At 33.3% G+C, this 24,271-nt stretch overlaps 2 protein-coding genes across 5 annotated transcripts; one reads left to right on the forward strand and one right to left on the reverse strand.

Annotated features, from left to right (window-relative positions):
- Window positions 1-1,117: 1,117 nt before the first annotated feature.
- LOC100265798 (squalene synthase 2) lies at window positions 1,118-15,102 on the forward strand. 2 transcript variants are annotated; one of them, XM_002266114.5, is made up of 14 exons: window positions 1,118-1,641; window positions 2,982-3,024; window positions 5,452-5,541; window positions 6,540-6,615; window positions 8,727-8,796; window positions 9,785-9,928; window positions 10,010-10,114; window positions 10,321-10,467; window positions 11,644-11,719; window positions 12,673-12,761; window positions 13,191-13,282; window positions 13,360-13,405; window positions 13,491-13,560; window positions 14,894-15,102. In XM_002266114.5, exons 1-13 carry the CDS (start codon window positions 1,447-1,449, stop codon window positions 13,557-13,559), a joined length of 1,242 nt encoding a protein of 413 aa, XP_002266150.1. In that variant the 5' UTR covers window positions 1,118-1,446; the 3' UTR covers window position 13,560; window positions 14,894-15,102. The 2 variants fall into 2 exon arrangements, with proteins under 2 accessions (XP_002266150.1, XP_010647676.1); XM_010649374.3 differs by lacking the exon at window positions 14,894-15,102 and adding an exon at window positions 13,740-14,027.
- Window positions 15,103-16,432: 1,330 nt separating this feature from the next.
- LOC100260580 (SH3 domain-containing protein 2) lies at window positions 16,433-22,897 on the reverse strand. Of its 3 annotated transcripts, none has more exons than XM_010649373.3 (11): window positions 22,578-22,833; window positions 21,505-21,552; window positions 20,618-20,740; window positions 20,468-20,537; window positions 20,214-20,365; window positions 19,186-19,287; window positions 18,676-18,876; window positions 18,500-18,562; window positions 18,224-18,376; window positions 18,011-18,085; window positions 16,433-16,836 (listed from the first exon to the last, which is right to left on the reverse strand). In XM_010649373.3, exons 1-11 carry the CDS (start codon window positions 22,635-22,637, stop codon window positions 16,720-16,722), a joined length of 1,164 nt encoding a protein of 387 aa, XP_010647675.1. In that variant the 5' UTR covers window positions 22,638-22,833; the 3' UTR covers window positions 16,433-16,719. The 3 variants fall into 3 exon arrangements, with proteins under 3 accessions (XP_010647675.1, XP_010647674.1, XP_002266234.1); XM_010649372.3 differs by lacking the exon at window positions 22,578-22,833 and adding an exon at window positions 21,730-21,882; XM_002266198.4 differs by lacking the exon at window positions 21,505-21,552 and having other exon boundaries at window positions 22,578-22,897.
- Between the last annotated feature and the right edge of the window lie 1,374 nt (window positions 22,898-24,271).

Genomic DNA, 24,271 nt, shown 5'->3' on the forward strand with positions numbered 1-24,271 from the left:
TTTGAAATAATAACTTATTAAAAAAAACATATATTTCAAATTATTTTTAAATAGGTGAAGATAATAGTAATTTAAAAATTCTGGGCTTCCTTTTTTTTTCATATATTTTCATATTATTGGATTAAATCTCACTTTTCCAAATAAATATATAAAATATAAAGTAAAATAATATATATATATATATATATATATTAGTATTTTTTAACTAGGAATTATTTTTTCAATCAAAATTATTTGTATTGCAAAATGAGTGATATAGAAAATAAATAAACAAAGTGCAAATTTATGATTATAAAATATGAATACATTATACCTCATCTTAGAATTATTATATAGAATGAATATAAGATAAAAAAAAAAATTAGAGAGAATAAAATATCAATGGTGTTTTTTTTTTCAAAGTATTCGAATCCTGTCTCTTTTAAGTGTTTCGGTTTCATAAGATTTATTTTTTAAGTGTTTTTAATATAAATGTTTTTATTTTGTTTTTAAGTGTTTTTAAGATAATTATTTATAAGTGTTTTTCTATAAAGTACTAAAAATGATTTTTATTTTTTTAAAAAATACTTTTTAAATCTTATTAAGAGTGTGTTTGAATGTAATTTTAGAAAATGTTTATAATATTTTTAATACTTGAATGATAAAAATGTTAAAGTATTAGAAATATTAAAAGCGTATTTTTAAATCATTATCAAACGGGTTCTAAGAGCGCTTTTGACAGTGATTATGGAAAGTGTTTCTTATATTTCTAATACTTTAAATTTATAATTTTATTAAAAACAAATATTAAGATAAAATTTAAATAGCATATAAAAATAATTTATATGCTATCTCAAGACATATTTTTTATTTTTCTAATTCTATTTTTCACTTAAGCTCTTCGAAAAACCAAAAATAGGATAAATCAAGTTTTTATTTTTCTTTCATTTTTCTCTCAATTTTATTTCCGTTATATCTTCTCATAATCTTTCCAAGAATAGGGTTAATCGAATATCTCAATTGTCATTTTTTTTTTCCTAATATCAAATGATTTTGGATTAAAAAATTTATTATCTTCTAACATAAAGATAAGTGTACTATTTATATGCTAAAACATTTTTCCTTCTATAAATATGAAAACTGATGAGAAATGCTTTTTACATACTCCCCAAACTGAAAAGAATGATGGGATGATAAAAAATGGAATCTCAGAATATTTGTTTATAGGAAATCCCTACCACCAAAATAAATAATCTAAATATTTTATTAATATTATAGTTTTAAATTCATGAAATCCTCTCTATTCAAAGTCGTCTAGTTGGACCAGGCCAAGCATTGGCATCAACACCACCACGCCAAAATCAACCTGAGCGATTTTATAAATCCATTGCTCACTCACTCTCAATCGACTCCTCCATTTCCAAATCTCGATTTTCAGATCTCGAAATACAGAGAAAAGCAGAGTAAATGGGCAGTTTGGGAGCGATTTTGACGCATCCGGATGACATATACCCACTGCTGAAGCTGAAAATGGCGGTACGCCACGCCGAGAAGCAGATCCCGCCGGAGCCGCACTGGGCCTTCTGCTACACTCTGCTCCACAAGGTCTCTCGCAGCTTCGGTCTCGTCATTCAACAGCTCGGCACCGAGCTCCGCAACGCCGTGAGTTTTTTTTTTGAAAATTTTGTGAGCGAGATTTTTTTGTTTTTTCTTTTAGTGCGATATTGACAGTGTAGTGGAGAGGCATCCTAAATTTTATTAGTTAATCGAATTTATTAGGTTTATTTTATTTTTTCAATCGAGCAGAAGAAAAGCACATTTGTTGATATTTTTGAAAGTTTTTTTTAGTGAAATTGCTGTTTTCTTTGAATGTTGGACCGTTGTATCTTATCCTTGCGCATATTGAATTGATGATTACTTTTACTAGATGTGTGAGTTTTTTTTTTATTTTTAATTTTTAATTTTTAATTTTTAATTTTTAATTTTTATTTTTGGAGCGATTCCGACATTGTAGTGGGCATCCTAAATTTTATTATGTTTGTGGAATTTTTAGGTCATTATTTATTAATTTTTTTGGTGTTTTGTTTGAATTTTGGATCGTCTTATCTTACTCTTGCGGATGTTGAATTGATGTGTACTTTTAATAGATGTTGTGAGATTTTATGTGTTTTTGAGTGCGATTTGGATAGTTAACCAGTGCCTTCATTATTCACTGGAATTATTAGGTGTTAGTTTTTCTTATTCTCTTCTTTCATCGAGTCTAAGAACAGAGCAACTTACCGATAATTTTGTTGACTTCTAGATTTAGATATTGAAATCGTTAAATTTTCTTAATACTCGTGTGTGAGATTTTGCTCTTAGTTAAGTGTGATTCAGAGAGTGCAGTCAACTCCTAAGAACTAGTAGTTTTTCACTTCATGGAATCATTAGGGATTAGTTCCTTTCGTCTCTTCTTCAGCAAGTCCAAGAACAGAGCAAATTGTGGACAACTGAAATAAATCAGTGTTTTCTCTGAACTTTGGATTGTCCTTGTGGATATCGAACTGCTAAATATTCTTTGTATATTTTATCGATGTATTGTTATGTGTTTTTATTTTATGTACTTTGTGAATGTTTTGATTAGATTTGAATGAGTTTGCTAAAATTTATCAAGTAACCAAATGATCAGGTATTAATTTCTCTCATTTTCTTTCATCAACACCAAATTCTTCACAGGCATACAATGTTCTAAACTCGCCAAAATAAAGAAAAAGGAAAAACAGAAGTATGCAACCTTTGTCTATTTTCAATGGATTTAGACACTAATAAGTCTTATCACACATTTTAGGGCATAAAGTGACTTCTGAGATTTCATAGAGCTAGTGGAGATTGATCTTGTTTTTCTCTTTTTGTGCCTTAAATTGAATTAGATTTTCCACAAATGAACAAGAAAGCCACTAATTTAGTCTACCGTTGAATTTTGTGTTCTAACTTTCCTAATGATTTCTTTTATGGTTTTGCAGATATGCATTTTCTATTTGGTTCTTCGAGCACTCGACACTGTTGGTTTGTACCTATTATCTTAAAACTCATGCCATGTGTGCTAGAATTTATAATTTCTGTCTGATAGGTTGTATTTGGCATAGTGCATTCTTTTGCTTAAATCATTAACTTAATGCCATGTATGCTAGCCCTTCTATTTTGTGCCTGCTGCCACTGAAATTTTCCACCCTGCTTCCCTACATTCTTTATATGATTTTTTCAGACTTCTTTCTATTATACTCCATTTAGTGTGTGTTTGGATATTTCATCTCAATGCTTCTGGCTGGTGCCATGACCAGTTACCACAACTTGTCCACTCTGTTCTTGAGTGTATTCTTATTTACTACTGTATGATATTCGGCACTTACTTTTAATTTCAATGTGCATATGAGGTCCTAGTTATGCTTACTGCATATTAAAAGGTTGCATGGTTACCACCTCTCGTCCTTTTACTTATTAAGTTGTGATATTCTATGGGGCGGTTATATTCTCCTTAGCATCAATTTTATTAGTTTTGGAATTTATTTGTAACAGCTGCCAGCTTCTGATAAAAATGTGAGTTTTCCAAATGGTTGGCCCTGGTGGATTCAAGGCTCTTTTTATTTTCTAAGCAAATTTTAATGTTACAAAAATCCTGAATGCCTGCTATTATTGACAATCCACTGAATAAATTTTATATTTCTCTATACTTGGCGAGGATGTTTTGTCTTGAACATTTGGAATTGAACCTTATCACTTTAGGAGCACTATTGATTCGTTGAAATTTATTTTAAATGTTGACAAAAAAATTTATAGATTAAACGTGATGGAAAATTGATATTGTTAGAAAAATTAGGCTAATCCAACCTATGATAATCACCTTAGAGGGGGGTGAATAGGGTGATGGTATTTTTTTGTAAATTTAAATTATGTGAATGCAAGAGATAATTATATGCAAATATATAATAAATTAATATAAAAACAATTGTATATAAAGTAAGAGAATAGAGAAGAGAGAATGCAAATACAAGATTTTTATAGTGGTTCAGCGCAATCCGGCTTACGTTCACTCTCCTCTAGCTTCAATCCCAAGTTTGAAGTTCCACTATTTCAAGGCTTCCAAACCAAGTTTTCAAGCAATACAATTGGATTATGGTTCCAATCCACCCTTTTGGACTTTTGGCTCCAAGCACCCTTTACAATCCTCAAGAGATACCCCACTCCTGAACAACTTCTCAAGTGGTACCCCACACTTGAGAATCCCTAAGTGATACCTCACACTTAGATTCTTCCTCTCAAAGATATACAAATAATTTCACAATATCCTAGTACAAAACTTTAGGCTTAAATGATACAAGAAAACTAGGATTGAATGGTGTACTAAAGATATGTAAGTTTTAGAACAATGGTGCACTAAAAAATACTTTTCCAAGGCTCAAATATATTCAAGAAAGGTTTTGGAAGGTTAAGCTCTTGAAACAATGAAGATTGGAGCCTTTTTATAGAAGAAAACGACCAAACTAGCCGTTGGGAGTTCGACCGGTCGAGCTGGGGGTCAACTGGTTGACTATCCGTTAGCATTTAATGCTTGGCAGGTGACTGTTGGACCTCGACCGATTGAGGCTCAACCTTGACCGGTTGAACAACCGTTTTGGAAGAGAGATAAGGTTTTTTGCACCCCTCAACCAGTTGAGTTGGGGGTTGACTTGCTCCTCGACCGGTTGAGCTGGGGGTCAACCTATTCCTCGACTGGTTCAATTGGTTGAGCCGTTTTTGGCTCAACAACCATTCTTTTCAACTTAAAACCTTTTAAACAAGTTTGAAAAACATTTGATACAAGGTTTTAGTTGAAAACATGAAATCATCAAATTTTAAAGGATTTAAAACGAAATAACTCTTGGATTTTGGTGCATAAGTAAAGAATATAATGCATGAAAAAACTTAGTGCACCAACAACCTTATAAAGAGATCTTATGAAGCTTGGGTCTTGAAAAGAACTTCTCTTTGAGGTCTTCTTCTTCTTATTGATTTCTCTTTGGCTTGATTTTGTCTTTGTGATTGCCACTTTGGAAATCTTTTTGCCTAATCACACTTGAAATATAATATTAGTTCCAAACCTTGTTTTGTTATCATCAAAATTGAGATTAACCAAACCTTGGTTTCATGAATATATTGCCTTAGTTGATGACTTAGTTGAATGACAAAACTTTCAGTCTTCTCTCTTGTTTTCCTTTTTATTTTATTTTTTTAAGTTGCTACACCTGAAGCAATCAATTTTCTATCAACTCCTTTGTATAATTTTTTTGTGTCTTGTTTTTGCACTTTGTTCATATGGATCACTACATTTTGGAAGGTTCACTGGGGCATTTTGGTGTTATTTCAAAATTTCCTGTTATCTCTTACTTTCAGTTATACTATGTTACTAAGTGGATATATGCTCACCCTCCTAATTCATCTATGGTTCTTTTACAGAGGATGATACAAGCATTCGTACAGATGTCAAAGTGCCTATTCTGATAGCTTTTCATCGTCATATATATGACCGTGACTGGCATTTTGCATGTGAGGATCATGAACTCTTTTCACCGTATTTGTTTCTCTTTTGCAACCATATTTCTTATTTGTGGTTTCTTTGGTTCCACAAACTGGAGAATACTGTTTTGGTTATTTTTTTGTCAAAAATATGGCCCTTAAATTCTTTCAGATATTTTGTTTTAATTTAGTGAAAAAGGAAGAAGCTAGGCTGTGCTTATGATAGTTAGCTTGGCTAGTTTCTATGTTCTAATTCCTGCTCCCTGGAGCGTTTCTATGCACCGCCAGGTTTCTCTGGTTACGTCCAACTTTGTAAAGTCTCCATTAACTCTTCAATGAATAGCAACAAAGTTCTGAATTTTCATTGCAGAAGTTCATGTTAAAATCTAAGCTTTCCTGTTAAATTTTTGTGAATAATAGAAGCCAATTATCTTCTTTTATGTCTAACTGTTTAAGAATATCAACCATAGAGAGAAGTAAAGTCCTGGAGAACATACTATATGTCTGATTGTTTCAGAATCCTGACAATTGGATGTGTTCAGAGCAATTTCTAATGTGGTTCATTTAGAAAATACACTGTCATATGCCACTCTTCCAAGACTGGATTTAAGTTTCAAGCAGAGCCACTTGACCAGTTTTTTGTTTTTTTTAAAGGTTGCACTTGTCCTTTTCATTAGAATATTCACTATGTGTTCTTGGAATTTTCTTCTCTCTCTCTCTCTCTCTCTCTCTCTCTATATATATATATATATATATATAGCAAACTCTTTTAGCTAGGGGCAACAGCTTTCTTATCTCGATAGTTTTATACCATACAAAGCAAGAACTGAAAACCTTTTTCTGTTCAAAAATTACAAAATATTTCTGTAGAGCACATGGTGTTTTTATACCATACAAAGCAAGAACTGAAAACCATTTTCTGTCAAAGTTGCAAAATATTTCTGTAGAGTACATGGTATATATTTATGTGTTGACATGTATACAATTTTAGTTTGCTCCCTAATCGTGCCTCTTTCTTTTCTGTTAAGGTGGTACAAAGGACTACAAGGTTCTCATGGACCAATTCCATCATGTTTCAACTGCTTTTCTGGAGCTTGAAAGAGGGTTAATTCTTATTCTTGCACTTTTCCTCTTATAAATACTCAAATGTTTCTATCTGTGAATATGACTTCTCTTATTATTCATATTAAAGCTCCTGCAACCATGTACTGATCAAAAACTGTATCTTCTATTTATTCCCCCACCTTTGATGTCATGAGGATGTAGTCAAAGGCTCCTAGACAAGTTAGATTTTAAATTCTTCAAGTGCTTAGTTGCATATTTGTCCTTAGTAGTCACTGGGAAGTGTGGATGTTGTTCCTTTCTTTTTTTGGAGTTTTGTGGGTTTTTCCTCTTTCGGTCAAGGAAACCCTTTTAGGATGGAGGGGCTCTTTTGTGGGAAAGAAGAGGAAGGTGGCGTGGCAATTGGGACCGTTATACTTGTTTTGGGTTATATGGCAGGCTAGAAATTCAATTGCTTTTGAGGATTGCGGGCTGTTCATTCAAAGGCTGAAAGTATCTTTTGTGTATTTATTGTGGTCGGAAACCAAATTGTGGATAAAAGATGGTCCTTCGACCTTAATAGATTTTATAGAGTGGGTGTGTATGCGTTAAGGGAGAGGATTTTTTTTGTTTTTTTCCTTGTTGTATGGGCCCTTTTGTAAGGGGGTAAGTCCCTTTATACTGTAATTCGGTGGGTCGCTATTTGAGCGCCTCTTTGCAATACAATTATATACTTATTGATCAAAAAAAAAAAATATTTGTAGCCTGTAATATGTGGGGGACTTCTAGATGTCAATGTGGCTATCTGGGGTCTGTAATGACCAGACTGCCATTTTAAATGTATTTATAGAAAACCTAAGGAGGACTAATTTGCTGAAGACATCAGTGAAGTCAAACAAGTTTGAACATCCAAGTTCGAACTTGCAAACTTTTCATTTAAACAATCAGGAAATCATAAATTTCTATATTTACCCTTTAGTCACCAATTTCATCATTATAGATGAACATTAACTTTGTAATTTTTAAGAGCATAGTTTTAGAATATGATTGAAATAAAAATTTCTTTCATATTGATGTTGAAAGGTTCAAGTTGGCATAATCTTGATTTGAAATTACACTGCAGTTTAATTTTTTTATATGCATATCCACAAGAACTTATTACCTATCAAATAAATAAATAAATCCATAAGTTATGATTTCCAGAATTCAACTGTCCACCTATTGACACTTGGTCTATGGCAGCAAACCATCTGTCTAGGTTGATTGACACTGTTTTGTGTACAGTAGGATCCTGGAGTGTCTAGTCACTGACAAAAACATGAAAGGCTTGAATTCTAAATGGCCCCTTGACTTCTCCAAAATAACTGGATGCCCAATGAGCATCCTGCCCCTGTATGTTTCCAAAACAACTGGCAGGTCATCTAGTGATTAGTAATGCAGCTGATTGTTGAGAATCTGATTACAAAGGAGGTTAGCTACAGTACAGATCCTCTAAATTTAGGATGTGTTTTTCTCTTCCCCTTTTTTTTTTTCCCTGATTGCAATCGTTGGATGCAAAATGAATAGGTAACCACGATAGTTTAGTGAGTTGATGCTAACAATTTCTCCAAATATATTGTTATTCCATGTTATGATGCTTAAACAGAGTCAAGAAATTCTAGTTTTGAGACACTGGAATCTAAAGTAGCTGGGATTTTAAAGTTTGGGTTTGGGTTATATCTAGGTATCATGTCATAGAGGTCCTTTGCAGGATTGTAGTATGAAGTATATTCCTAATGAATATACTTCATACAACAATCCTTAGAAAATAAGTGAAAACAATTAAAAGATGTTCTCTGAAAATATCATATATTTTTTTTTGTTTTTAAGAACAAAAAATTGTTTTCTACTTTTTAGTTGTCAAACATGTAACTCTGTTCTAAAAAATAGAAAATTGTTCTTAAAAACAGTTACTAAACAAGGTCTAAGTTTATAGGCTTAAATCCCTTTGTATGATTGCATTGGAATCTATTTCATGTGCTTGTTGGTTAAACTTGCTGCATGCATTTGTTTGTCTGAAATATAAGAATATGTTTTTTGAGTTCTTGAATATATACACATCTTCTATCTGATAAAAAAAAAATGTATACACATCTTCTACAAACCACTTATGTTATCCAAAAAATTTGTTGCAGTTATCAGGAGGCAATTGAAGACATCACCAAACGAATGGGGGCAGGAATGGCAAAATTTATTTGCAAAGAGGTTTGTAATGAATGTCTTTGTTTTTTCTTATTTTATGCAATGAAATGTTTGTTTCTGCCAAAAAAAGAGGAGGTTTATAATGAATGTATCATGCAGGAGAAAAAGGAGAATTGGCTCAGGATTTTTTTATATTTCTTTCTGTTTGCTTTAACCGGTCGCTTATATCAAGAATACTCATGTTAAGTTGTTGCGTCGGCTGGTGAAACCAGTGCGATTAAGTTGACTAATAAGGTTCTGCAATTACTTTTGATCGGTCCACAAAACCAAAATATTGAAAATTTTGCAAGAGAAATCTTCAGCTATGACCCCTAACTTAACATAGCCTTATTTCCCAATTTCAATTTTCATGAGCATGTGCTAACACCACATCCACATTGCTCTTCTCCTTTTTCTTGTCTCATTTTGTAGGTATTCAATTATCCACTAGCCTGCCAATCATAAAAGCTGTAGTTTATAAAAAAAATAAAATCAAGCTCATAGTTATTGAAATGATAGTATTTTATGTCATAAATTGTGTAAAATCTTGGACTTGTGTGTTACTTTTTTTATTAGCAGTGAGTATGCTGTTGAAATTTTTTTTCTCAGATCCCCTGTTTTGGATGGTCTCAAACATCCGATAAATCTAGCTATTTGGATGGTTAAAAAGAATGTAAATGGACAAAAAAGGAAAAAAAGAAGAAGAAGATTTTGCTGTCATACTATGAATTGCAGTATCTGGTGACTGGCCTTGAGATCTCTGTTCGTTCATCTGTTATTGTGTTAGTAGACAACCATAATTCTGGCAGAAGCTCAGACAATAGCTCCTTTGAGATTGGAATATATTTTTTTATGAAGTTTCTAACACACATTGTATTTCTCCAAATAACCTCCTTATGTAATGAACATCTGAATAGCACTAGAACTAAATTCATCTTTGGATTATGCCCAAAAGTTCTGAAAAATAAAATGTAATTCACATGTGATGCCGATAATTCTACTCCTATTGCAGGTGGAAACCATTGATGACTATGATGAATATTGCCACTATGTAGCAGGACTTGTTGGATTAGGATTGTCCAAGCTTTTCCATGCCTCCAAGTTGGAAGATTTGGCTTCTGATGAACTCTCCAACTCAATGGGTTTATTTCTTCAGGTAATAGTTGTATTAATTTGATATATGCTGCAACTGGTATGCTTCATCCCGTCTCAACTTTTTGTGTCTCATAAATCCCAGAAAACAAATATAATCCGAGATTATCTGGAGGATATAAATGAGATCCCAAAGTCACGCATGTTTTGGCCCCGTGAGATTTGGAGTAAATATGTTAACAAACTTGAGGTGTGTCCCTTTCCCATATTTTATTTTCAGATTATAGTTGTATCTATGAGTTTATCTGTCATTTTGATTCTTTCATGATGTAATGCAGTATCCTATAATTGCCAGTGTGGATATGTGATTCCAAAATATAAAAGATTTTTATATCCCTATCTATGCTTGAGTCTTATTGCCTATTTATTGCTATATTCTGAAAATATTTATCTCAGGACTTGAAAGAGGAGGAAAACTCAATCAAAGCAGTGCAATGCTTGAATGACATGGTCACTAATGCTTTAATACATATGGAAGATTGCCTGACATACATGTCTGCTTTGCAGAGTCCAGCAATATTTCGATTTTGTGCTATCCCACAGGTTTAAATCTTCTCTACTAACTTCTGGTTTCTCTATTTGCCATAAATTGGCCTGTTTGTATTCATGTAAGGGAGTAACGAATATCCTCTCAGTGATTTCAGGTTTGCAGGTTATCTAGCTTGCCTATCATGCTATATTTTTTTATATTCTAGTCTCTAACTAAATAATAATTTCTCTGATCAAGGAAAAAAAAAATGAATTAAAAAAAATATCAGCATTTTCTATACCGATTTAGTCTCATTTTTTCCTGGTTGGACACAAATAATAATAACCCTTGAGCTGAAGGTCTGCTGTATGGACAGTATAGTTTCTACTTAGCATTGAAGGCTCTCAAAAAAATACTACTGGTTGTAGACGAACATTTTTACATAGCTTATGCCATTATGTTGCATTCATTAATCCTGCTATTTCAAGAGATCTCAAAAATCAAGCATAAAGCAGTAACAGCGTTTTTGTGATAACTGTTTGTAATATAGCTCTATTTACTTCCAAAGTTATGGTTCTTTCCTTGTCCTCCTTCGAGCCCGTCCCAAATTGATCTTATACTTTGCTTCTATTGTGCAATTTGAAGATAGATCGAGTCTGGAGAAAGTTTATTAATACTTTTATATGTTACTCTAGTCGACGTACTTAACGATTGTATTCATCTTCTGGACTTGCTAAATATTGTTTGTTAAAACTATAGCAACTAATGATAACAGAAATCTAGGAAAATCTGTTGTGTAAGATGAGCATGCAACAGTATCGCATGCTAAAATTCCTGAACAAGTTAAACCACATAGTAGCCATCTGGAATAGGCAATTGCATCTTCCCACCCGATGGTTTGGTAATACAATGATATGTTCCATTATCCATTGGCTGAATGACATTCCTTTTTTTTTTTTTCTGTCTATACAGGTAATAGTCTGATCTTAAATCTTTTCTTTATTGAGCTAGTAGTTCTGTCCCAATTCGGGATTCGTTTGTTTCTTTTTCTATTTTTCTATTTCTACCATGCTTTCTCACTTGATAAAAAAGTTTCGAATGTTTTACCATTCTTATTGTGTATAGGTTGACTTTTACAATTTTGCCTGATTTGATGAGTGCCATCTATGTTCATCATGTTGATATCATTAATCCTTATAGGATGATCCTGTGGAAGTTTGTCTCATCTGATATTGTGCTACTTTTACTAGATCATGGCAATCGGGACACTAGCTTTATGCTACAACAATATTGAGGTCTTCAGAGGAGTAGTAAAAATGAGGCGTGGTAAGTTGCTAATTATGGATATTGCTTTCCTTACTTCTGGACTGTTAAACATGTAACAGAGAAACTTTACTTAATTTATTCTATTGGTTTTCTTGTTATGCTTATTGCACTTCCTTTACACCTTCCAGTTTTTACTTTTGTCATTGGATGATAATACTATTAAAAATTCATGAGAAGTTAATGTATGGGCAAATAGTAATTGACCTTGAGTGACCAGTTCCATAGACACCTGGCAATGTTAAACTTGGATTGCTTCATGTTGTCCAAGACATCTGTGAACATATTGCTATGATAACTGCTGGTGGTTTTGAAGCTGTATTTATCATTTGATTCTTTGACCTAATGGTTTTAAATTCATAATCGAGAAGTAGTAGTATGATTTAAATTCGGTTTGAGCCATGGAAGGTGGCTATGATTGGTAATGATTAACTGATTGTTTTAGTTATGCTCAACTGTGGTCCGACTGATATTGATCCCTCTGCTTGAAGTCCAACCGTAGATATTGAAGAGCTTCCTTCCTATGAGCTTGTTAAGCTGATTGATGTGATAAACGTGCCTACACACACCTACAGAAGGATGTTTCTTTAGCATTTGAATAATTTTGATGCTCAATGAATTTGCAAATGCTTGAATGAGTAAATCTTGCTTGCACCTGCATTCAAGTTGTCTTATTACAATACACCCCCTCCCCGATTCCCTTCTCTTATTCTATGGACAATTGTGATTCCTTCTGATAGAATATCATGGATAGTACTAAGAGAAAGGCACCCCCTCCCTGTTTCCCTTCTGTTATTCTATGGATGATTGTGATTCCTTATGATAGAATATCGTTGATAGTGATGTTTTGGGGGCTGTCCTTTACCTTGATATAATTTTTTTTTTGAGCAAACAGAATATGCCGTGTTAACTGGTGTTTAACTCTCGGTCCACTTTGGTGGTTTGTTTTTTTCTAGGTCTTACTGCCAAAGTTATTGACAGAACAAAAGCGATGTCTGATGTCTATGGTGCTTTCTTCGATTTTTCTTGTATGCTGAAGTCCAAGGTACGGCGCCTTTTCATATGTACCATACGAGATGCATTAGCCAGCAAGGAGAAAGTGCTTTTCTTCAACTTAATAGAGTTAATATACCATTTGCTCATCATTTTATATACTATGCTTATTTTTACCAAAACTTCTTTAGATGCTCAATAAATCTTTAAGATGGTAATGCCATGGAAAGGCAATAGGAAGAATGAGAGTTCCAAGCCATGACGATTAGGGGTATACTCATAATTATTTACCATTAATAAAATTAAACAACTGTAGTGGCTCTTCTCTAATCATCACCCAATGACAGTGTCCTTGGAAATGGAGGGAACTTTTCTAGTCTTAGGTGGTAGCCAGCTTTTGAAGATGATAAATTCATTGTTCTTCTTGATCTATACTGGTGTTCTTATTCACTGAAGATAGTGTTGCGGTTGGCTGCTATAGGTTGACAAGAATGACCCGAATGCTACAAAAGCATTGAGCAGGCTAGAAGCAGTACAGAAAATTTGCAGGGAATCTGGAGCCCTTACCAAAAGGTTTGTTGTCAAAGTACTACAGTAATCCTCTATCAACCCGATTTCTGTGTCTGACAATTTTGTTGGCGTTCCAACAGGAAATCCTATGTAATCAGGAGCGAACCAAGATATAATTCAGCTCTGGTAAGCCTATATGCTAATTCTCTACCTCGTCATATCTTCATGGAAGATCCCCTACTGATTAGTGATTATATTAATCTCAATGCAGATTGTGGCATTCTTCATCATACTGTCCATCATTTTCGCGTATCTATCTGCCAACCGTCAGAATAATTAAGGTAAGTCTTATTTGAGTAGAAACCAATGATTTCTCTTTATCAGACTCCTGCACCACACCAGTAAAATACACAATCACATTGCTTCAAAAAAATTCCCCAAAAAAGAAGGAAAAAAAGAAAGGAGAGATATTCTAACTGGTTTCATTTCTGCAAAATCAACTTTCTCAAATTTCCTGTAGGTATTAATGGATGGGTACAAAACTGCATGGTTTCTACCGAGGATCTTCCGTTGTTTCCTAGTGTTTATATATGCTATTCTATGGGTGATGCTTGACTCTTTAAAAATCCAATAGGTATCTCCTGTCCTACTAGAAGTTAAGGGACTCAAATAAAATACGTAATGAGCTCCTATTTTGTTGTTCACTATGGGAATTGAGCTAAAATGCTATATCGATGTGTTGTAAAGCTAAAATAAGAACAATTATATTATACTATATTTACATGAAATCACTTGTTTGGGTTGGTGACTTTCATGTATTTACATGAACTGGTCGGACAGGCATACTGGCTGCTCCTTTCTCACCTTTTTTTTTATCTCCTTTTTCAAACCTTATTCACTAATTAGGGTTCTATCTCTTCTTCATGAAGAAAAACAAAAGCCTCATCCATCTTCTCTAACCTGTTGTTAATCCCCAACTCATTAATCTTCATTTTTTATGTCGAACCCTATCATTAATCCCAACTCATATTAATCTTCACATTTCGCCAGTTTTTCAAAATCTATGAATTATCTGTTTTCTCAGTTTTATTTATTTATTATTATTCCCAAGGATTATCTTCACAAAAGTTCCGTCCCTATAATATTTTCCTTAGAATAGTAAAACAAAAGTGTAAGAAAAGGAAAGATTAAAAGGGAAAAGGGGGAATATCATCTTCACAAAAGTTCCATCCAAAACATATTTTCGTTTGAAGAATAATAAAAAAATGTAAAAAGGAAGAAAAGAAAAGGAAAAAGGAGATTTGACAAAAGAAAAGATGGGGGAAGGTTCTTAGATGGGTAGGATTTAAAGGTTGATGATGAAAAGGGTAATTTTGTCATTTCATATCCATAATTTACCTTTTTTTTAAAAAATGGATGTATTTAATAATTGAATTTGGTTTTTCAGAACAAAATTACCCTACAGCTGAAAGACTATTCTGGCCTTGAAAAATTCATATACATCAACTGTTTCCTTTTTCTGCCATTGTTTTCCATCTAACTTCTCCAGTAACACTAAGAAAACTTGTGTTGTTTAACGCTAATGGATAAGCAAATGATTATCAGACAAATGATTTTAGAAGTGAACTGATAAGGTTTTTGATTTTTTTTTTTTTCCTCTTTTGGCATTTTCAGAGATCATTTTCAAGTCCGACGCTCTTTACAGCATTTACAGCATTCGGAGTTAGAATCCTTGCTTTTGAATACCGGGGAAATGCCTAGAGGCTCTTCGTAACACTATGAGAGGTTTTGACGCTATAGTTCTGGACATTACGCTAAATTTCTAAAAATCCGTGATATTTTTTTTGTTAAGTTTTTTATAATCAAAATCTTTTTTTTTTTAATAGGGTAATTTTATCCTCATTGGAACTTGAACTGGAACCTCCATAAATCCTCTCCATCCTAGGGGCCTCGAAGGCATTGTCAAAATCTTTCTAATTCTTCACCACTTTTTATTCCGTAACACTGTTTACTTCCATTTTCACCTTTTCTTTTTTTATAGGTAACTTTTGTTTGGAAGAACTCGGAACCTCTCATAAATCCTCTCCATCCAGGCCTCAATAGTCGAAATCTTTCTATTCTTCCCCATTTTTTATTCCAAACACTGTTTACTCCCATTTCACCTACAAAAGTAAAACAAGGTTACAATTCTTGTTTTGGAAAAAGAGGTAGTAGAGAAAAGGAGTATTTTTTTAATTTTAGCTATAACGTGTTGTTACGGGAGCCGATATAAATTCTCAAGAATAAAACGACATACCCACACCCAATAAATTGACCATTTAAACAGAGAAAAAAAAAAACACATTGTTCAAACCTCAATTGTTGCATGCATAATCTCTACTCTTAAGTGGAATCAGTCAAGAAAATGGAACATTATGGTACCGTAATATCCTTCATTCTTCCCGTCAGCTGCTACATCCTAGGAATTCATTATATCCATCATATATTCAACTGACAATGCAGAAAAGAAAAAGGAGACCTGCATCTCCTCCTTGTGGCATCCAAAACCTAGAAGAAATGTCTAGCTAAAGCCCAGACCAAACTCCTAATTCGGAAATATTCTCTTCCTGGTATCTGTAGCTTTTCTTCTTCAAACTGGGAGAGAAAGCTACGTTACGGTTATACATACATTATAACTAGATGCAGAAAATCACCTAAAATGATTGTTCATAAATAAGATATGTTTGATTCATAGAAAGAATAAAAAATTTTGAAAAATAATTTTCTATGTTTAGTTTTATTATAAAAAAAGACGAAAAATAAATAAAAAAACTTATATATCTTTTAATTATTTAATCTTCATATAAAATTTTTTTTAAAATAAATAAAATATTAAATCTATTTTTTTATTTTTCTTTCTATTTTTCCTTTTTATTTATTTTTTGCCCATATATTCTTTCAAACTTTCCTGAGAAGGAAAGATAACCTTAAAGCTTTAAAGCTCTAATTCGTAAAAGGAACATTCAGATAAATTGGAGCAAATTTTCAATTTCTTCAACAAATAACTAACTTTACAAAGCCTTGTTCTTATACACGTACAATAAAACTCAAAACCCCCTCTTTTACCATTTGGAACTGAGGCTAGGGCAACTCAACGAAGCCTTAACTTCCCAACTAATAAATAGGAATTAGCTGAAAGTGTTGCAAACTGTAACAGGAGAAGAAAGCAGAATATCGAGTGATAGGTTTTCCTTTACTCATAATATAACAGCAAATATAAAAAAATGAAGATAAAAGGACGTTATCAAGTCCTTGCAAAAAAAAAAAGGGACACACAGGTATAAATCAATAAGAATACAGAAGGAAATTTTGGTATCTATATCACATTGAAAGCAGGTAAGGGTTATGCATTCTTTCTCTCTAATTGTGAGAACAAATCCATGCCCTACCTCTTTGCAGCGCAAAAAATACACACATGCAAAAAGCCTCTTCTTCTCAAAAGCCGACCCCAAGCAGAGGATTTAGAACACTTCAGCCATCTTGCTTGCAAGAACCCGTTCCCGCTTTTCAACATATCCAAATGGGAACCAACCTGCCTTTCCTTTGCATTCACCTTCAGCCCATCCATTATTAGACACCTACCAAAAATATAAAGTATGAAACGCTATTACAACATGGTCCAAATAAATAAAAAAGACAAACAACCGTGTGCCCATTGGTTTCAGCTGAACAGTGAAGAAGAAATAAAGCTACAAGCTTAAATCAACTGCGATTGCATAGAATGTTAATAGATTGGTGTAATGGTGGCTAAACCAATACTGTCACAAATTAAGGAACGTCAAGGACAGGATATCGGATCATCGAGTCCAGAGATAGCTTTATATGACAAGTTCATAAGAAAAGCTCAGACCTAGGATGCTGGACTTAGAAGAGTTCATGAAACAGAAACAATTTAGCACAACTTAGGAATGTAGTAGGTTATTTTTTTTTTGATAAGATAATAGTGAGTGAATTAATAGTTTATAACCAAGAAATGGCACTCCCATATGAGACAAAGGCAAGTTTCGGGTTTGGTACCAAAATTCTATTTCATAAGACTCTTTTTCTTTCATTTCTAATGCGGTTCTGAGTTGCATCAGAATGGGGGTTGTTGAAGCAAAATTGAGAGGTGAAAGCGATGGAACATGCAGTTATTTGAGTTGAAATGAGATAAAGGGTTATTAAGGTTATCTTGTTAATGGTATGGGGTTCTTTCTTTTTCTATAATCAGATAATTATGTCATGTTTTCAAAGGATAAAGTCATGTATCTACACTCTGATCTTTCAACACACATAACATGCAAATAACCAGATTATGATTCATGAGGAGAATGGTCATAATGAATAGTTAATGTAAACAGAGCATATGGAAACAGATGGGCCACTACTAGAAGCTTCATCTAATTATGATGATTCAGCATAATCAATTGATGTGCACATCTTTTAGTTCTGTCTGCTCAGCAGTTGGCAAGTATATAGGGCAAGTTGGAGATTGGGGAGGAGGGAATTGATCATCTATGTGCATCAGCTCACAGGACCAGAATAAGAAAAAAAATGACCAAGGAATATTGTCTGTATGTCTCTATGTTTCACTTTCTTGATAGGATTTTGATAAGTTTTCACCTTGATAAAAATGTAATTGGCATAAGGCTTTGGTGAGTAGTATCCCTATCAACATGTGATGGGTACTGGTAGATGCTAGAACTACACATAAAAGCAATTATCAATGGAATTTGATACTACAGAGATATTGAATTCAAGCATAGAGTAAACCTTTCGGACAACAACAAAGTCACCAATTGACAAATTCAACTCCACATCAGATTCAGCTTGATACGAATGCATAACCTGCAACAACAACAGAGAATAACAAAGTGCGGACAAACAGCCATAAAAGGTACATCATAAAGATTGAAAACTTTCAGCTAGAAATCCAAAAATCAACTGCACACATGCACGCACACCCGAACACACCGAATTACTAACCTCTCCTAAGAAGTAACTAATGCTGTCACTGGATCCGTTGTGTGTTTGAGAAGCAAATACTCCGTTAACTTCTTCATACGATGGAGGTGGGGGCGTATTGTTTTCCACAGGAGGGCTAGGAGGTGCTTCAATTCGTTGTCGCTCTGAAATCATCTATCAATCACAATAGAGATGGAATATAATCATAAGCTAAAGCATAAAGCATTGAACAAGATAAATCATAGATCCACTGGCAAAAATACTAAGGTAAAAGAACTTGGTGACATCATTCCATACCTCAGTTTCAAGTAGCTCAAGTATTTGAAGGACTCTTTGGTGATAAGCGCGTTCGGATTCAACCTTCAAAACAGAAGCAAAATGACAAAACCATAAATTTATGAATCATGATTCCTAATATGATCAGAAATTGCATTATATAGGAACTATGTTAGATCAGGGGGGAATTGCATTACTGTGGCAATAAGTCGCTGGAGTGTCAGCCTCTGTTGTTGAGCTTCAACAGCAGCCATTGCAGCAGCAGCTTCCTTCCCCAATATTGCCATGTTTGATTTCAGGTCATGCAACTTTGCTTCTGCAGCTTCCAGTTTCAAAGTATTATCAGCATTGCCTGTTGCTTCCCTCATTTTTGCTTGGCGTTTGGAAACTTCGATGGCCTGTCTAGGTTTAAGACAAAATGCAATGACAAGTTTGTGGGCGGAAAAGTCAACAGGTAAAGTAAGCTTCATATATATCTTGGAATTCCCCCTAGGTGAATAGATCCATAATATGTTCCAGCAAATCTAGATTATACAGTTGAGCTAAACTAGGAAACAATTGACAACTCCCCACTAGAAGACAAAGTAGGGATGAAGCTATAAAATTGAAACAAAAACTCAGCAATAAAAGAAAATATCAAATATGACTCAAACCCTAGGAGAAAAGTGCATACATTTGAAAAACTAAATAAAATTGTTTAAGAATACCTGAGCTTCAGCTTCTTGTCGCATTCTTTCATAGCGTTGAGCAAGATGTCGAGCATCCTCCAATGGAGCTCCCATTACCATCGCTCTTAATGGCTCTGCAACCTAGAAATCAAGGCATTCAGCACCACATCGAGCACATGATTACAACGCCTGTGATAGCAAATAGGAGAGGAGCAATAATTGAAAATGAAAAAGTGGCACGCTCAATAGAGCAGAATCTATTAGGCCAGACCCAATGCATTAAGAAGGATAGCAGAAATCAAAAGCTTCAATGATAAGATAATCCAGCATTAAAAGAAAAAAGATGCATTCAACGAGTTCCATGGCTCAACATAGTTTTTGAGTTAACTTGATTCACTGTTGTAACCTCTGTTCTACCAATAATGCAATCTTCACATTATAATGAATCCTTTTTTATTATTATTATGCTCTTACCAGAGCAGAAATTCTTGGCTGCAGCGCAGCAATGTTTGGGTATATCTAATTATGCTCGGAACCATTATTGTAACTATTTAATTAAATGAACTCATTCTAGTTATACTAAATACTAACTGATAGCCCAAAAAGCAGCTGGAAGACTTGAAGTAACCATGCAAGAAACAAAAATAAGGTCCCAGTAAAACTTTGGATCCATTTCCACTTTTTTGCTCTATATTTCTCTGGGAAATCAATGGTGAGCACCATGTAATTAATCTAGAAAAGGCAGCAGGCATGCAAGTACAATTGAAAATATCTAGTTGCCATTAGAATTGGGAATCATAGCATTTAAGGCAAACTGTGGGTCTAATCAATGTAAATCGAAGAAGCAAGATAAAAAATAGTGCACCCTTGTCTCAATCAATAAGATATACTAGTAGTTCAACCATTCCCAGACATTTGTCTTCTCTCGATAAGTTATGCTAGTAAAGAACCATTCTTTGAGGGGAGAAGTGGATCAGAAATTGGGAGTTCAAATGGAGCTTTCAATAGATTTCACATTGAAGCACCCAAGAATTTTACATTTTGGAAAACAAAGAAATTGGCCAAACCTGTGTACCAAGAGCTTTCAATAGATTTCCACGTTCTTTCTCAATTTGGGCACGAGCTCGTCCATAATTCAATGCAGCTTTCGATAACGTATTACCACTGGTACAAGTATTTTCAACACCATATTTCCTGCAATCTTCTGACAATTTTGTTCCTGAAAAACAAGTTGACAGTACACAACAAAACAAAGTCAAGTCCTTTGCATTCATTTGAATTATAATAGTAAAAAACAAAATCAAAAGTTTCACCAACACACCTATTTCAACTTGTTTGGACCCAGTAACGATAAAACCTTCTACACCACGAACAATATCCCTTTGAAAATGCTGAAAAATGATATAGAAATTTATAAGTTGAGGAAATAAACAAATTGAGTCACAAATGAACCACAGGAGGATTAAGCAACCTTTCCAGCACGTGTTGATATGTAAAGCTTTTCAAGTTTCTGATGCTGCTGAAGCTCTGCCTCATCAGTAATTACATTATCTGAACCCCCGTATCCCCCACCACCAAACTGTTTGAGGACAGCCTGTGTAATATTCAATGAAATTAACACAACATCTCAAGAAAATTATTAAAAATCAGCACATAAAGTATGGAGACCACAACAGAAGTGAAATGAATTCATGCATTTTAAAAAGCCAACTAATTAATTGCACTGAATTAAGAAGTAAAAAAAAGAGAGAGAGAGAGAGAGAAATCCTTCCAATATTTACAGAAAACTGATAAAAAGGGAAAAGCATGTCTAAACTACTCCCAAGGAAAGCAAAAGAAGTTGCACAGTTTAAAAAGGAAGTGAAGAAAAAGTAAAACCTAGAACCGCATTCCACAAATTGGTGGGAGGGAGCAGTGGGTGTTGAGCCCCCCCACAAAAAAGAAAGAAAGAAAAGCAAAATATACATCTCAAGTCTCTACTAACATTAATAATTTTAAGGATCATCCATCATAGTTCCATGGATCTTTTACCCTCTCTCATTTAGAAAATGCCCTCAACATTGTGGTTACCAAATCCCATAAGCCTTCCGGACAAAGGGCTCTGGGAGACAACCTTTCTACCACATGTTATTGGCATCAAGTATTAACTTCTTTTTATATACATTTTTTATAGGTCATTTTTTTTATATTCTTATTGGGACTCAAACCTGAAGCCTCCAACATCCCCACTCCAATCCTTTATCACTTGAATCAGTTCTCAAAGGCTAACTTTCTTATGCATTTGAACATTATTTTAAATGGAATTTTAGTTAAGATACACAAATCAAAGTAAAAAAAATAAAATAAAAAAATCCTTACACAGGCATAATTATTGGACTTGGACATGCCACCGACCTGTATTGATGGCTGCATCACAGGGCAGCTGGTCAGCAGGTTCTCTCAATTGACACATTGGGTTCCAAAGTAGTTGAATAATAAAAATTTTCAACATTTAACCAAATTTTGAAATTAGCACTTTATTGGAGCTACTCAAAATGGTACATTTCTAAGGCTCAATTCTCCTACTCATCATCACAGACTTACTTTCAAGTTCACCTGTTTAGCACCCTGAGCAAAACCAGATTGACAGGTTGATTTATCAGCACATTGACCAATCAAATCTGGATCTGATAGACTGCATGTAAGCTTAATTATCCATATAGGAGAATTGGATGCAGGCATCAATTACAAGATATCAATACATTATTGATGATGAAGACCAACTTCAGATTATTTGGCATTTACATTATGATCAAATATGAAAAACATAAAGCAGTCTGCCACACAAGCAGATACCTCAACCTTGAAACAAACCAATGCCAGCATTGGCTTTGTCACTTCCGCATTTTAATACACCATCGATCCTTTTCTTTCAACTTTCCTTATTTTTCAACATTTAAACGCCCATCTCAATTCCTAAACACAGCTCATAAACAACCCTTCATATTGCTGATTAAAACAAAACCGAATCCAATTCTAGAATAGGCTCCATTAGTACATCAAATCCCCATTTTTTAACACTCCACAATCTCACCGATGTGGCAGATCCACGATATCCATCAACTCGCTTCCATCCCAATTTCGCATTCTCACCAAATAAATTCAGAGTCAATGACCTAAAATTCAACCCGTTCCAACCCAAAAGAAACACAAAGGATCATCACATCATCCAAATCAACAAAACCGAAGCCACTGACGCCCAATGTTCTATTTAATCAGATTGCCCTAAACCCATACATCGAACCCATAAACACCAAAAATTGAACCAAATTCCGGACGTTTAGCACAGATCTAACGTATCGACATTAAAATATATATAGATCCGGAAAATATTTTTCCAAAATCAAGCCATTACTGTTTCATCACATACACATATATAGAGAGAGAAGTACCTGTTGTTGCTTGGCGACCTGTTCTCTGAACTTGGAGGCTTGCTTTCTGATAGCCTCCATTCACAACCAGGAACCTATCGATTTAAGGCTTCGGAGGAAGAAAATGGATGGATTTAGGGTTTGAGAGAAACGGAGATGGGGAGAGAGAGAGAGTTTTGAAATGTATCGAGGGGAGAGACTTTGGGAGAGACGTTTGAGCCTGGTCGGCAGTGATGAGGCCAGAGGATCGATTCGCTGCGGTTCACGATCCTTCCGGTTCCTACAATTTAATATATATTAAATTGTTTGAATAATTTTAATTTTATTTATTTATAGTGAGACCAGTTCTAAAAATTAAATTGTCAATCCAATGTTTTTCTTCACAAATTTTGATGACCACAAAAGAAAAAATAATGATTTAATGGAAGTCCTAAATCAAAATAAGTTTTTCAAATAAATTTTAATTCTATGTTTGGTTTTTGAAAAATTTAAAATGGGATGTAAAAATACAAACCAAAAAAAAGATAATAATATTTAAAGTTAATAATGTTTCTTTTATTTTATTTTATTTTTTATCTATATAAAAATAATTTGGACATATATATAAATTTTTAATCAATTTAAACTGTTTTTTATTCCTTTTAATAAGACAAATTATAAGAAAATTATTATTTTCTTAATTTTTTTTAAAACCAAATAAGACAAAACTTTTTGTTTTTCATAGAAAAAAACTGACATTTTTTAAGTTGAAAGTCGTAGCTTTGTGCCTCTTGCCGCCACCTGTTCTTGAAAATATAACGGCCATGAGGAATTTTATGCTACCAATAAACTAAAGAAATGGACGGCTCCTGAAGGACGATGATTTAAATATTTGGGCGGACATTCAATGGTTTGATTTTGAATTTATATGTTTTTTATATTCCATATTTTAAATTATTTAATAAATACTAAATTTGGTTGTAGCCCTCATAGCACTTCTTTTTTATTATTATTTTTTTAATAATAAAAAGTATAAATATTTTTCAATAAGATCTTAATTTTTACAACTATTTATACCTTTTATTTATTTAAAAATCAAAATGTTTGATAACCACACAAGAAGGGTAATAATTTTTCATTTTAAAATATATATAAAAAAGTTTAGTACTAAAAAATTATTGATACATTTTTTACAAATTTTTTTACTTTTGAAATTTAAAGGTAAAAATAGGTTATTAAATATGATTTATAATTTTAATTTTAAAAGGTAAAAATAAAAAAGTAAAAGTGCAATTGTATCTTAAATAATTTCCTAAAATTTGATAATAATTTTCAGTCACATTAATTTAGCATTACAATTATGAAAAATGATTGCAAGAATATTATTTTTCGTAATTCCAAAGCATGCCCCACGTATTACTTAATTCATTCTTTAGTAAGTCTATTGCCAAGAATGAATTTTTTTGCTTCTATGCAAATACGATTTAATTATTTTAATTTTTTTTTAAATTCAGTTTTTTAAAAATAATTGAAAATAAAACACCTTATATAAAAGTTTTTGTTTTTAAAATGGAAATATAGAAACAAGTTGAGAATATTCCAATACTTCAAACAAATTTTTGTTTTAGAAAATGTTAGATAACTATTTTTAAAAACATTCTCAGCCAAAGCTTAAAGAACTTATTTAATTCTTTAATAACACGCACAAAACTCAAAGCAAGTAAGTTATAAGACTA

The sequence above is a fragment of the Vitis vinifera genome, chromosome 3 (assembly GCF_030704535.1).
Source record: "Vitis vinifera cultivar Pinot Noir 40024 chromosome 3, ASM3070453v1".
NCBI classification, from domain to species: domain Eukaryota; kingdom Viridiplantae; phylum Streptophyta; class Magnoliopsida; order Vitales; family Vitaceae; genus Vitis; species Vitis vinifera.